The following is a 16,357-nucleotide window of genomic DNA, read 5'->3' on the forward strand; positions in this document are numbered from 1 at the left end:
TTGAATGCATATTTATTCATATACTTAAGTGTATATATACCCATACACATACATATAAATGTTTCTGTTTGGTTTTCAAGATGGGCTTTTTCTATGTAACCTTGGCTATCCTGGAAATTGCTTTGTCGACTAGGCTAGCCTCTGCTTCCTTAGTGCTAGGGTTAATGGCGTATACCACAATGCCTGACTCTTAAATGTATGTATCTCAATGGCTGTGTATTATTACAACACACACACACATAAATGTGCTAAAAATGTTTTAAATAGAGTTCCCATTGATATTTTAAATTTTACCAATCAGCAATATACATGCTTATAATTATACACGCATATATTTAAGCTTGTTTTTACATGTGTACATATTTACACATGACACTTTAAAGTTACTTGTGGATAAATTTCAAAAGCTACAGATGTACTTTGAATACTGTTGTATTGACATTTTCCTCTATACTGTTGCCATGATCAAATCATTTTACTTTATTTTTTGTCCTTCAGATATTACATATAAAATCTGCTTCTATTTGTATTTCCATGACCTCTAGCACATACCTCTTAGCTGACTGCATTTGCCTGCTTATATGTTTTGCATGTTTCTCCCTGAGTTGCCTTTTTCATATTAAGATCTGTAGAATTCTGAGTATTGGATAGCCCAGTAGCCAAGCGCACTAAGTGCTTCTGCAGAGGGCCCATGTTTGGTTCCCAGCACCCATTTCAGTCACGTTGTGACTGTACATAACTCCAGTTCCTGAAAATCTGTCTCCATGGCCCTCTGAATGTTCATGGTACACAGCAGCTCTCTCTCTCTCTCACACACACACACACACACACACACACACACACACACATGCATACATATAAACTAAAAAGAATCTTTAAAGCTTTTGTTGAATTTTGACTGCTAGAAATGTATACGCATTGTGCATCTATCAGAAGAAATATATAGAGTTCAGGTGACAGCTTTAACTTCTTTTACTTTAGGATTTCACCATTTGTCATGCAGAAATTTACGCTTTTTACAGAGTGGAATCTGTCACTTTTCATCTCCATTTAAAAACGTTTTCCCACACTTTTGTGACTTTTGTTTTTATTTTAAATTTATCTTCATGTAGAATTTCCTTTCTTATGTAATAAGGGAAAGAGAATTTTCAAAATAATCTCCCAAAATGAACAATAAAGTCTTCGTTGCTAGAGCCTTTGGGGTCATTTGTTCATCAATCATCTGCCCCAGGCGCTAGTTTGTTCCCCTACTTTGTTTGCTGAATAACATGGAAAAAGTATGGTGTATCCATTTTTTTTTAATTTGGAATATTTGTTTCCTAGTTGATGAAAACTTGCTTCATTTGTCCAACAAATTTCAACCCTGATTGCTCCACCAAAGAGCAAGATGATCAACTTTGCAGCTAACTCGGGTTCGGTTCCTCACAGGCAGTGGCTCTACAGGAAAGTATCGCTAGCTAACTGAGCTAAAGGCATGGAAAACACTAGCAGATTACCATATGGTATTGTATTTAGCACTCCGCGGATATCAGCGCGCTGAGTACAATTTCAGGCCCAGGTGGGAACTGTGGATTCTTGTGGAGCTTTTGGCACAGTGAAACTTGTAGGTAACATGCATGCATGCTAAAGCTGACCTCACTGGTTTTACCCTCAGCAAGCCGACCCGGCTCACTCAACATGGCTTTTTCCTGTCCCTGCTGCTGGAACACAGTCTTCTCTGTACAATGAATTCATGGCCATCCGGCAGCATCCATGTAGTTACATGGCATCAGGGCTTTGGAAGTCACGTGGGGTGTATTCTCTACATTCATTACATCCCTATAAAATTATGCTTTTGTTCCCCAGGTATTGTAGTAGTGTCTAGTCAATCTTTTAACTACTATATACACTACAACTGTATCCCCAATTTATTTTTTAAGGCTAGATTTTCTATAATGCCAACAAAACGAAGTGAAAGCCAGAAGTAAATTTTATTCATGTCTATTGATACAAATTTGCTCATGTGTAAGATACAAATTTACTTATGCCTATAGATGTAAAAGCTTTTAATAAAACAGTGGGAAGGGGGCAAAAGCTTATTAGGGTAATAACACAATATGGACAAAAATATGAACTGTCATATCAGAAATGCAAATAAACATGCAAAAAAAATTATGAATTCTACCTCAGTGCTGAATTATATCAGAGAAGCTGCATAACAATAGACTGATTAGATTCTCTGATGAAACTATTTAAAAGCACTTCAAAGGGTCTAAGTAAGACATCTCTTCAAAAACAATTATACAATACCAGAAAACAATAAAAGCCAGTAGTTTATAAAATAGAAAAGATAATAATGGCTTCCCCATAAAACAAATATAAGTCAGACAGCAAAACAGCACATTCAGTATCAGCATTGTTATCCAACATTATTTTAGGATATTGATAATACAATGAGACAAAAATTAGGACATAATAAGCTTATTTGAAAAGAAGAAAAATCTAATAATCTGCAAATGATATAACTACAAACCTGAAAATAAAATTTCCATAGAGTCATTCATATTAAAATGAATAGCTTAAAAGATGTTAAATATATCAGCAATTAACAGTAAGAAAAGTAAATGTGCTTTAAAGATTCTACTTTCCTTTATAAAAAAAAATCCAAAAGGTATTAGGAACTAAATCTAGCAATCAAATTTGAGATCTTCTAAAGAACCTGCAGTTTTTACTCAGTGACCAGTAAGAGGACCTAGTTAAATGTCCCAACTTGGTAATTAACCATCATAGAAGTTTCATCTGAATTTTAATCAGGACACGCCACATTTTAGAGTACAGAGGACGTTTAGACCCTTCCTCTACCAATTACTCTGAGCTGGCCTGCACTTTAACCCTCTGCTGTGTGTAAAGGAGGGGCTGGGTTCATCCAGTAAAGTTCTGCTATTTAGCTGCTGTGTGCTGGCCCAACCCCAAAGCAGCCTGATGTCTGGTTAGAAGATGAAGAAGTTGTTTCATCAACTGAATTCAAGTATATGTTGTCAACAGATTTTTAAACCAGTCCCTCAAGCTGTCCAGAGAGATTTATCATCAGCATTTTTCATAGCTCCCGGCAGAAATAACTATATTTCTAAAAGCAGATACTCTACCATCTAAGATTCTCATGGAATGCAGCCTTCTTCGTTTTCAATTGCAGCATGAATAAGCAAAGCAAAGCTAGATCTTTCTACGAAAAAGAGTCAAATACTTCTCAGTGTGGAAAGTTGAAAGAAAAGAACAAACAAAAGACCTAAAACAGAGCAATTGCTTTATAATCAAAACTGGCTACAGAAAGATGGAAGGCCACCCAGAGGTGACAAAGGCTGAAATGGACGCAGAGAGTGAGACAATCTGTGACATTCTCTATTGCAGATGAGCATGTGGGAGAATGGGAGCAGGAAAGTGCGTTGAGGTTGCTTGACATGGTGGGTATGGGCAGGAGCAAACACTTGAGAGAGAAATAAACGAGAGCACCACGCTTACCTCTTTCACCAGCAAGCTTTCTGCTTTGTTCTCTGCCTCTTCCGGTACCGTAGAATACAGTGTTCGGATATCCCAAGAAACCGTGGCTGTCTGAGAAGAACCAGGAGAAGAAATTAAGCCTTCCATCTTGAATGCATGGAGTGGACCACTATCCCAAAAACACGAGGGCTGATTGTCATCGAGCTGGGTGGAGAAGCTTCCCCAAGAAACATAAAACCCTTATGCTTTAATCCCTTTAAAAGAAGAAAGAGCCAAATAGTCCCAAATGCACGCCTACTAGCATTCCCATAGTTATTGCTTCATCTGGGTAGCTCAGAGTTTTACAATCCATTTTATTACCGAGAGGGAAAAAAATGTGAACATCTGTGTTTGTAACTTGTTTCTATTAGAATCTTTTGTTACTGTTCATGTTAAAATAAATTTGGAATGAATTTTAAGAACTTACAAGATCCTATTGTAAATAGTAACATGTAAACCTATCCCCTTTTAGGAAGTGTGTGTGTGTGTGTGTGTGTGTATGTGTTTACAAACATAGCTAAGTAAGAGGAAGGAAACAAAATAAACTTGCACATTGAAGAAAAAAAGGTCATGTTTTAAATGTTATTTTCTGTTGAAATAAGTAAAAAATTTCACATCTTTAAACAAATAGCTATTTATACAAATAGTGTTCTATTAAACGGATACACATAAGCTGATACGTAAGATCCCTCATGAAGCCTCTGAATAGAATATCAAAGGTTGTTGTTGTTTGATGTGTCTCCAGGTTCTGGCTTATAATTTTTCTAACACGATTACATCACGTCCACCAGCTTCCTTCAGTCTGTCCATTTTCATGGTGATGAGGTGAAAATGACTGGCGGTAGCATGGTACCAACCACGGAGGAGATTTTAGGTCACGCATTCCCTGAATAGACTCCTCATAGTTTCTGAGATACAAATTGCAGTTTGTATAAACTTATTCTGATGAAAGGCATGCTCTTGCGTTGGTGGTTGAGACAAACGAAAATCTCAAAAGCCACTGTTAGTTTAGGAGAAGAGGATACAAGAGTTTTTGTCTTCTGAGCTCATGGTGTTTGTATCCATGTGTCAGCCACAGCAGCATTGTGTCCATCATCCCTTTCATCCCAATTTCAGACTTAGCATTTTCTTCAAATGTCCCCTTCACACCTGATGCAAGTCCCATTTATTGTCACTGCCATAACCTCAACGTTCAGTAGGGTGCTTAACTGGCTGTCTGTTGAATTTTTCCTGAGTGCATGTATGCAGTGCCTGTTCAGGGTAAGTGTGTGTGACTTTAGGCAAGCACATCAGTGTCTCTGCTGTGCATGGGTGTGGCAAGTGACTCAGTGAGCGTGTGATTTGTGTAGTGCATCTATACAGGAAGTGTGGGTGTGTGGTTGTGGTTATGCATAAGGGTATGCTAATATAGTGAGTGTATATATGCTATAAGTTTGTGTGCTGTGTACGGTTAGCTTGTGCATGCCTGTTGTGTGCCAATCTGTGTATTCCTGTGCATGTGTGAACTCGTGTGATACGTGGGTATGTCTGTGGGAGTACGCACATACATGTCTACGTGGGAAGCATGGGTTTTGACGTTGTGAAAGAGGAAGAACATCATATGATTCTAAGATCAGTGGATAAAAATGATGAAAAATGTGGTGTTCCAGATATTTCGTTCAGTAAAAGTAATGTTCAACTTAAAATACTGCTAAGGGGTGAGCTCACCAGTCTCTAGGACTTCATGGCATCTGTAGAAGAGAGGATGCAAGTGTGGTGATATTTTGTTTGTGCTATAACAAATAAAGCTTGCCTAAAGATCAGAGTGTGGAGCTAGTCATACCAGTTCTTACCTCTGCTGAATTCTTAAACCAGTGGGATCATCCTGTCCCTACGAATCCTCAGATTGAATGCTCTGAGCCCCTGTCTCCTCCCACCTTATATGCTGGGATCAAAGGTGTGTGATCCCAACTGCTGCTCTGTTTCTCTTTTAGACTGATTCAACCTCACAGTAGACCAGGGTGGCCTTGAACTTAAAGATCCACTTGCCTGAGCCTTCTGAGTGCTGGGATTGAAGGTATGTACCACCATCACCGGGCCTTTATGGCTAACTAGTGGCTCACACTACACTCTGATCCTCCAGCAAGCTTTATTTGTTATAGCCCCAGCAAAATATCACCACAGGGAAGAGCTGAGACTGCCAAGTTAAACCAAGAGCAGACAGAGAAAGCAAGTGGAGGTCTTGCAGATGAAGCAGAGGTCTCCAGACAGACCAGGAAGTGGTTGTTTCTGTGCAGAATGCAATGAAGCAAGATTAGAGTTATCTTGATTTTCTTCATTTATAATTCTTTGTCTGATTTCCTCCTTCAAGTTGCTTCTTTATTGTTAGTCTCTCTGTGAATACTAACAACTTAGTCTAGACCGAGTCTTGGGGATTATTGTTTAGACTTCAGTGGCCCAGGAATGACTTTGGAAAGACAGCTCACAGATACATGGGTTTACTTGCTTCGGTCTCAGAAATCACTACAAATCAAGACACCCACAGTGTTACATTAGTGATCTAGCATGTTGAGCATAGACAAATACGTAAGATACTAGCCATGAGCAATGCATGAAGCTAGAAGGATTCCTGATGACCTGTGGTCACAAAATGACATTAATCCTACACTAAATAAGATCACTGTGACTAAGTCATGCTTATGAAACCATGTGGCAAACCTAGGACTTTATTTTGCATGTTCTGTGCATGCGGAATACCTCGTCCAACACAAACATGGCATAAGAGGACTGTGAGCATATATGTGTGTGCGTGACATGACATGCGAACCATCTCAGTATAAAACTGAAACACTTGTTTAGAAAAACCAAAAGGCCTCGATGAGGTTAGAGCTTTCAAAACTTTGGTGCCTTTCCTCTTGTTTAACATTTGTTTAAAGCGCTTGCATGGAGCACAAATAACTTGGTCAAAATAGAAGTATGAAGAATCTTATTTGTTAAGGGTATTAATACATTTAAAAAGAATTTCCTTTCTGAGAAGTCGGTGTTTTCAGACCACTACAAATTGCCTTGGCCACAACAGACTTCCTGTTCTCTTTAATAAAGCTCCGTTCCACAATTGGTAGAGTTCAGTAGCATGGAACAGATCTGAGACCGCACTGGCATTCGGCCGAGCTCATCTGGTGGCAAGAGTTTCATAAGGGGCGTATTGTCGGGCATTTGGAAAGGAAAACTTCTGAACCGATGGCCCCGAGCCTGTGTTTGCAGTCTGAGGCCCACAATATTCAGTGTCTTTGACTCCGGCTCTGCTACTTCCTAGTTCCCTCAGTGCTGTGCTGGGTAGCCTTTGTGGTTTTGTTGAAGCAGACGTTCTGCTGGTTAAAATGACTCTGGGTTGGACTTCAGTCTAAGAGCACCAGGACCATTTCCCAGCTGGCTAAATGCCACCGTTAAAGTCTGGGATGGATCGCTTTTGCTGTCCTGGGGCTGAGTAGGCGGCCTGTGTCAGTTCTTATAGTCGGTCCCAGCTGCTAAAGGCAAGGAGAGAAAAGATGGTGCTTAAGTAACTGCATCAGTCCTGATTAAGATGTAGGCATCTCCACAATGAACAAGTAACTCACACTTAATCGTGCATTGAAAGGGAAATGCCTCTTCATTTAGCAGGTTAGGGCACCAATGCTGATTTCTACTAAAGAAGACACATTACTGTGCTTGCTTTGAAAACAGTTTTTTTTGTGTGTGTGTGTGTGTGTTTTTAACCACATTCAGAAATAACACCAATGCGGTTTTTTTCTTATTTATTGTAAACTATGTGAGAATGATGCTTTAATAACTTTGCTGTGCTTTACAGGGAAACTCTTCTAGTTTTGGTGAAAACTATAGGCTATAGGTGGCAGAAACGGTGGGCATCCATCCATAAGTAGGTATTGATCGTGATTCAGCAAAGTCCAGCGTGACGACTTGGTCATTGCACTATTTAAGTGCGTCAGTGAGGTTCATGGTCTTGAACTCTCAGACCCACAAAGCACTGAAAAAGTTACTTCACTTTTTCTGTGGTTCATCTTCTAGACTCGTGGTGGTCGACTTTCCCAATGCTGCGACCCTTCTATACAGTTCCTTGTGCTGGGCTGGCTCCCAACCAGAAAATTATCCCATTGCTGCTTCCCAACTATAGTTTTGGTCCTGTTAGGAACTGTAATGTAAATATCTGACATGCAGGATATGGAATATGTGGCATGCAAAGGGGTTGTGACCCACAGACTGAAAACCAGTATTTTAGACTCAAGTGCATCTTCCATGCCCCAAGGAGGCAAGAACGAAACATCTTTTCCTTTAATGATGACTGTTCCTTGATCTCTGGCAAATTTAGTGGAGTACACATCACAGCTTGGTACACGTATAGAACATAGTGATCTGATCTGGGGAGTGGACATTCCTGCCTTTTTGCACATGAACATCTTTTTTGAGAAGCACATGACTGTACACGCCTCACACAGAAAGATGTGAGGAGCAACAGAAACCGGTGCTGCATCAGTGTACAGGTGCATTCGGCACCAGCTCATCCCATTGGTCAGTTAGACTCAGGGGTGCAGGCTAAGCCTACCATGTAGGGAAACTGAGGAAGAAGCATGTTCTTTTGTGATTCCAGAGGAAGAGAATTGAGCTGACCTAGCAGCCTGCCAACCCTGGCTGACTCCCCATGGCCTTTCTACAGCACAACCTACGCTCCTTCTTCCACAATGGTGCTGGTCCTCCAGAGGCTCTTTATTCCACCTTTCACCTTTCAAGAAATCCTCAACTAATTCTCTGTAAATCTCAGGTTTTATATAGATACCAGTCCCTTAAAACAAAAACAAACAAACAAACAAGCCATGGCTCACTCCAACCTCCTCTCTTTCTTAAACTCTCTAATTTACTGTCTGTGTCATACTGGGAGCCAATACACGTAATATTTTAAATCCCAAAGCTCTGGTCTTGATTCATTTGGTCATCTTAAAAGAGTGTTCTATCACATTTAAGCAGGTATGGTGTTTAATGTGGACTGTCAACGTCACAGGATTTACAAGTTTCTGGGCATATCTGTGAGGGTTTTCTAGATAAAGTTAGCTTCTGGGCTAGCCTCACCTGTGACAGATTATCTAGACTGCTTTAAATGAGGACAGAAGACCACTTTAAATATGGGTGACATCTGCTCGGAGGTGATGGCACACACTTTTAATCCTAGCACTTGGGAGGCACAGGCAGCTGGATCTCTAAGTACGAAGCAGCCTGCCTACATAGAGAGTTTCAGGACAGCCAAGGCTACGCAGAGAAACCTTGCCTTGAAAAACCACACACACACACACACACACACACACACACACACACACACACACAGAGAGAGAGAGAGAGAGAGAGAGAGAGAGAGAGAGAGAGAGAGAGAGAGAGGTGATACCTTTCTACCTTTCTGATGAGCTGGGGCTTCTGAACTGAATAGAAAGGCGAAAGAAGCCAAATATTAGCATTCATCTCTGTCTGCTTCCTGACTCTGGATGCTATGTGACCTGTCGCCTCAAGCTTACATTACCAGGACCTCCCACTATGAGCCAAAACACATTTCCTTCCTTAAGTTGCTTTGTCGGGTGTTTTGTTGGAGCAATGGGATCAGTAAGTAACACAGCTGATTTCATAAAACCTGCTTTGGGAATAAACTATAAAAATTAACGTAGTCAGGTAATCCAGAGATGACTCAGTGGTTAAGCTACTTAAGCACTAGCTGCTCTTCAGAAGGACCCAGGTTCTGTTCCAAGCGTCCACATGACAGCTCACAGTAGTTTACACTGCATGAAGGTGGTGGAAGGCATACATGCAGGGGAAATGCCATTATGTACAAAATAAAAACAAATAAAATGCTGTTAATTTTCTTACGCCCTATATAGCTCCTTTGGTATCTTTGATTTGTTACTCTTAAAGAACTTGAATGTAGATGTGTTTTAATGATTCTTTGGTATTCTATCTTTGACTATGTATACCTCTTCTGACCTCATAACCTAGAACAACCTTCTTTAAAGAAAAGAAAGAGGGCACTATTGAGAGTTATAATTAATATGCCATAGAACATGTCATTTTAAAGGGTAAATTTCTGTCGATTCTGAGCATACTCAGAGCTGTGAAACCATAATCCCTATTTACATTCCGTATGTCTTCATCACACCTCAGGAAACCCTTTATCTCTTAGCAGTCTGCACATACTCTCTTCTCCTTGGTACCTGGCGACATCTGCTTTCTATGCCGACACTTTCCATTTAAATAGAATCATTTATATGCGACTGACCTAGCACCCTATCCTCTGAGCCAAAGATTCCTCTCTACATCAGATCAGCCATGCCTACCCGAGTGAGTCAATGAGGATTGCACCTTCTCTCATAAGACGATGACGTGGGAAGGGTCATTGAACCCTGACCCAGGTGTTCAGCCACTCCTTCCAGTTATTTGTGTGTAATTAAGTCCTAATTGTATGTGGTTTAGAGGATTTGGAGACATGCTAGAGTATGGAGGTGGGGGAGATGGTGAGAGGGGGCTCCATTTATATGGCCATGGATAAGCTTACATGGAGACTTCCCAGTGCGGCTGCTCTGTGGTCACCTATGCTTTCATCAAAACGTCTTATTCATGGTCTGTAATCAAGCCTGATAAAATCATTGGTCTCACGGGAAAACATGTGTGGCATGGCGCTTTAGTTTGTCCTTGGGGAAGGGCTTATGTTACTTCATTTCCCCAGGGGACACGTTGCCCTTTCTGATGGGCTTAGCATGGTATATTGAAGGTTCACCCATACTGTAGCATGTACCCATATGTCCTTCACGATTATTGTCAAATATGCCAAATTACTCTCAGTTATTAGTTGGTAGGCAGTTTGCTTGCTTCCATTTGGGGGCTAGGCCTCTGTGAACATTTATGTCTAAAACATCATGTGAACATACATTCTGGGTACAATGAAACAGAGAGGGGCCACTGTATACTCTTTTTAAAATAAAGACTAGAATTCCTTGCTACCCACATTTTTAAATTTTCATTTATTATTTTTAATTAATTTGTATTAATTATTCAAAGAAGTTTTATTAAAACAATTCCATTTATATATGTGATACACTTTGATCACATTCACCATCTCTATGACCCTTTCTTATTCTGTTTTTCCCTTCCAAATACCTAGCAGCTCCCTTTTTATTTCACATCTTTCCTCTCTCGACTTCGTAAGAGAGAAAACACACAATACTTGTCTTTGTGAGACTTACTGTCACGTCCAGTTCTATGCCTTTTCCTGGAAATAAGATAGTCTCACTGTTTATGGTTAGGTAAGGCCACACTGACTTTCTGATGGCACCATTCACAGTGAGAACTGAGTTGTTTACTCCTGATTGGATACCTCATTTTTAAGGAAGATTCTGATGCATAAAGTATTGTTTTGAAGGAGACAAAGAGTGAAATTCAAAGGCTTCTGTTCGAATTTTGTCTTCAGTGGCTTACATCCTTGGCCAAGGGCCTCTCTATGAGAGGGATGCTATAACTGAGAAATGATCTAATTGAACACAAGCTATGACTTAGCTTTCAAATCACAACAGCAGCGCCCTTGCACAAACATTATGAGCCATTTAAAGCTTTTTTCCCATGCTCGTAAGCCACAGATTAAAAAGAGTTAAGATTCCTATGAAATATTAAGCTATATTTTAGATAAAAAGAAATCTCATGACTTTTCTTCTTTGTAACTTTAACCGTAGCAAGTCTTTAAACTTCCTCTCATAGAACGGCCCCTGTGGTAAAGCGTGGAAGTCCCCAAGTACCAGTTGCTTTCAACAGCTAAAAATAAACTATGAAAAATGTAAGCCCTTGAGACATGATGGAATGTGTCACTCAGTTTTGTCAGCCAGCCGATGGCAACTGCAGGATCAACCTGAGTGCCCTTGAACACAAACTCTGAGCCATCACTAAGAACGTGAGCTTTGAGGAGATGGTATAACTTCTTTGGCCGGCTACTTCATCCACTGAACAGAGAGCAGAGAAGTATGCTTTGGGAAGTGGCCCTTCTCACAGCAGAAAGTTCTATGATTCGAGCGTAAACATCGTCTCCTGCTCATCTTGGTATTCTTGATATGTATGCTTAGCTTACTAAAGGCAGTTCTCAAAGTTGGTCTTCAATAGAGGAGCTTTGGCTAAGTGGACGCTGCATTGGAAAGCAATGCAGACTGACCAGGGTTCCTGTTCTCAGACATCTCAACTTCACTGTTTCAGTGATTCTATCTCAGTCTTTCTGCACTGTTCACCCAGCAAGAAAGTCATTTATGTCACTGTGATTTGGCCTTAGTTTCTATTTAGTCTGAGTCATTGAACATGATTCATTGTGTCCTTAAAACTGTTCTTTTGCTTCCTCTCCCTTAACTACTTCATTAAGTCACACATTGGTGACCAAGGTTATTTTTGGTCTGTCTCTGTTATTGCCAACTTCAAAACATAAAGATAAAATCAACAGTAGCGAATTTAACAAGGAAGCTGTCTATGTTTTTGAATACATGGGTTAATATGTACATGTACACTCGTTTTTCATACTACAAGATAATGATGGAAGTAGTAATAAAAGCTTATGCTGAGCTGGGCGGTGGTGGAGCATGCCTTTATTCCCAGCACTTGGGAGGCAGAGGCCTTCCGAGTTTGAAACAAGCCTGGTCTAGAAGAGCTAGTTCCAAAATAGCTAGAATTGTCACACAGAGAAACTTTAAAACTCTAAAAACCAAAGAGAAAGAAAAAAGAAAAACTTTTGTTGTGTGGTCTTGATTGCACACAGCAGGAGAGTACTTTCTGCCTGCTGTGCCAAGAGACAGAGGAAAATGTCTCTGGAAGAACACTTTAACTCACTATTTGACAGACTCTTTGGAATACCCATGAGCCATAGAGTATGTTGGGTATTTGATACATGGATATGAACCATTTTTTTCTTACCTAATGACAGAAATCATCTAATTTGTACATTAAAGTGTCTGAAGGAGGAGGCTACCTTTGCTGATGTCAGCTGTGTGCCAGGTGCTGTACTAGACAGAGGGAGCCTCTAGAGAGCATCCAATTTCTCAGTGCTTTTACTTAAAGCAATATGTTGATGTGTGTCCAAGAGGAGAATTTCCTATTAACCTTCATTTTCTCATCATCAAGCAGAGGCAATGACTCTATTCTTTTTTTTAACTCAGTAGTTTTGTGTGAGAATGGCCTTTGATTCCTAAGGGTTTCAAAGAATCAAAGCTATTTCCTAAAATAACAGCCCAGGGGCTTCTGAGAGAAAAGTCACAAAATTTATTTTTATTATTTATATTTTCTTTTTCTATTTTTTGAAGCACTTTATTGAGACATGGTATTGTATCCAAACCCAGAGTTCGGCAATATAGCTAACCTTGTCTCAGGGCACTAAGGCTGGAATTACTAGCAGGTCACCTTGCCTGCCTGAAATTTACTTGGTTTGCCAGGATCTGAACTCAGGTCCTCATGCTTATGTGATCACACCTTAACCACGGAGCCATCTTTCCAGTCCCTAAATTCATTGCCAGGCTGGCTGTGTGTCAAGTGCTACCTTAGTTGCTGTGTATCTTACAATGAGGAGGTAAGAAAATGCCTTTGACCTGCTGGAATAATAATTTGGTGAGAGACGAGTGTCAGAAAGGTGAACAAAAAGCAAGTTGGAAGGTGAGGGTCCAGCTCGGTAGTAGAATATCAGCCTTGCATGTACATAGGCCAGGGTTTGCGTCCCAAAACCACAAAGGAAAAAGCAAGCAAGCAAGAAAGGAAGTAAGCAAAAAATACAACAGTGAAGGTAGTTTCAGGTTGTAAGCAGGGCTCTAAAGTGAAGGCATGGGCCATTGTGATGGAGTAAATCCGGTACAGGAGGAGAGTAGGCTGGACCCCAAAGACTCTTCTTTAAAGACATCACATTTATAACTAAGTCACAGGAGCCAGGGGCACAGGTCCTACAGAGCCAAAGTTTTTGCTAAGTGTGAGGACAGAATAAATATCAGGTGCGCCACGTAGCAACACTAGGAGACAAGAGCTAGGAGATCCCCAGGAGCCAGGGGACAGGGTAATAAAGAAGAGTGGGGTTGGATGGAGGGAGGCATTATATATACTGTCTGGTTTGTGACTCTGAAAGCGTCCAGTGAATACTGAATGTGAATGGATCAAAGTATGTCTATGGAGAAAGCAGAAAAAAAAAAAAACCCTAAAAAGGCCATTCTGGGGGCTTAGGCAAAAAAATAATGATGACATCTCATGCCATCAGGGTAAAGAGGCAAAAAGTTCCTGCTTGCAATGCGAGAATGCTGTACGGAGAAACACACATTTTCTTCTGGAGGTATCAAATGCCAGACACAGTTGCTTGTTTCTTGGTATTCAACCACAAGCTATTTCATCAGCCTTACTCTCTCTATATTAGGGCACGAGTCGGTAAAACCCAAGAATCTTGCTTTCCTTGTCAGTCTCACGTCTCTGGGAAGTATTGTTCTATATGTAGCACCCAGTGGGTGCTAAATAAATATTGATAAAACAAAGCAAACAATGAATCAGGTCTGTAGGAAGCACGGGTGCTTAGAACCACAGAAACAGAGAAATGAACTGCGTCCTCTCACCCAAACAGCTGATTCTTAATGTTCGAAAGGACAGGTGGGAATTTTAAGAGCCACCGTACTCCACCCTTTGGAATTAGTCTGATCTCTTTATTGCCACTTCTGCTTGGATGTGGGAAAACTGTCCAGGCAAACCACAGAGACTCCCAAGGTTCCAACAGAGTCCAGGAAATGATACGTTTTCTAGGAGCATGGCAGCTTTTGGATGGTGAGCGACACACCTGAGAGCTGTAGACTGTGAATGGGGCCAATGATGGCAGGAGATTTAGAGAAGTGTATATATTGTCCATAGAGAACATGAAAGAGCTGAGAGAAACAATTAAGAAACGGGGACCTTCTAAAACTGAGAAGCTTCTGTAAAGCAAAGGACATGGTCAACAAGACAAAATGGCAGCCTACATTGAACAGAGAACTGATCTCCAAAACAAATAAAGAACGCAGGAAATTGGTCATCAAAAGAACAAATAATACAATAAAAATGGGGTACAGACCTAAACAGAAAACTCTCAACAGATGAATCTATAATGACCGAAAAATGCTTAAGGAAATGCTCAACATCCTTAGCCATCAGAGAAACGCAAATCAAAACAACTCTGAGATTTTATCTTACACCTTTTTGATCTTTGCCAAGATCAAAAACATTGATGGCAGCTTATGCTGGAGAGGTTGTGGGCTAAAGGGAACACTCCTCCATTGCTGGTAAGAGTATAAACTGGTACAGCCTCTTTGGAAATCAATATGGCTATTTCTCAGAAAATTAGGAAACAACCTTCCTCAAGACCTAGCAATATCACTTTTGTGTATATACCCAAAAAATGTTCAATCATATTACAAGGACATGTGCTCAACTATGTTCATAGCAGCATTGTTTGTCTGCCAGAACCTGGAAACAACCTAGATGCCCCTCAACCAAAGAATGGATAAGGAAAATGTGGTACATTTACACAATGGAGTACTACACATAAGAAAAAACAACATTTTGAAATTTGCAGGCAAATGGATGGAGCTAGAAAACATCATTTTGAGTGAGGTAACCCAGACCTAGAAATACAAATTTAATATGTACTCATTGCTAAGTGGCTTTTAGACATAAAGTAAAGAAAAAAACCAGCCTACAATTCACAACCCCAGAGAACCTAGACAACAATGAGGACACTAAGAGAGATATACATGGATCTAATCTACATGGAAAGTAGAAAAAGACAAGATCTTCTGAGTAAACTGGGAGCATGGGGATCATAGGAGGGGGTAGGATGGGAGGGGAGAGGAAGGGAGGAGAGTGGAGAAAAATGTTTAGGTCAATAATTTTTTTTTAAATGACCTGTCTAGAACAAATGCATTTTATCATGGTAATGCATGCATGTGTGTGTGCATGTGTGCAGCGTCAGAGGATAAGGTTTTTAGTGTGTGTGCTGGTTAGTTTTAACTGTCAATGTGACACAGCCTAGACTCCTATGAGAAGATTATTAATGGGAATGACCTAGATCAAGGTGGCCATGGGATGTCTACGGGGATCTGTCTTGATTGTTATTAACCAATATAGAAAGACTCAGTCTATTGCAGGCAGCACCATTTCATGAACTTGACCCTAAACTGTACAAGAGCGAGGAAAACTAGCTGGGTGTAAACACAAGCAGCAAGTGAGGGTCAATGCATTTATTCTCAGCTCCCGGCTGTAGAGGCCATGCTCTAAGCTCTCACCTCGATGTCCCCACTGTGATGGAAGCATAAGACAAACAATCCTTTCCTCCCCTAGGTCATCTTCGGCCAGGATATCTTATAACAACAGCAGAAATGAAGCTAGAACAGTGTTGTATGTCCAAACTCAAACTTCTGCAACCACTTAGAGCCCCACCTTTTTATGGTGAAAGCCATCGAATGAACCAATACAAGTGCTCGATTAAAAACTGGTTTATGAATACCAGAACGTGCATTTCAGATTCTTTCGCTACCAACTAGATTGTTTTTGCCTTCAACTATTTAAATCAACAATTCTTACCTCATGGGACACACAAAAATAGGCAGCATATTACCCGTGGGATCTAGATTTCCAAGCCAAAATGCATAGGGCAAGAATGAGAAAGGGCAGGAAATAGAAAAATGTCAGAATTTTACTAAAATTCCTGGCAATTTTATGCTGATCTACTCCCCGCCATCAATATAAGTAAAAATTCAGCCATTTTCTGATATAAAGATTGGAGACCAGCGCATCTCTCCTGAGTGTA

The 16,357-nt window shown here is 40.4% G+C and overlaps 1 protein-coding gene across 16 annotated transcripts in view; it reads right to left on the minus strand.

Annotated features, from left to right (window-relative positions):
• The window catches only part of Dock10 (dedicator of cytokinesis 10), a 249,100-nt gene that overhangs the window by 127,043 nt on the left and 105,700 nt on the right, over nt 1–16,357 (minus strand). For all 16 annotated transcript variants that reach the window (XM_075952022.1, XM_075952019.1, XM_075952012.1 and 13 more), the window contains exon 3: nt 3,499–3,588. In XM_075952022.1, the coding sequence (XP_075808137.1) occupies nt 3,499–3,588 (90 nt within the window). The remainder of the gene's footprint in view (nt 1–3,498; nt 3,589–16,357) is intronic.

The sequence above is a fragment of the Microtus pennsylvanicus genome, chromosome 17, assembly GCF_037038515.1.
Source record: "Microtus pennsylvanicus isolate mMicPen1 chromosome 17, mMicPen1.hap1, whole genome shotgun sequence".
Lineage (NCBI taxonomy): Eukaryota > Metazoa > Chordata > Mammalia > Rodentia > Cricetidae > Microtus > Microtus pennsylvanicus.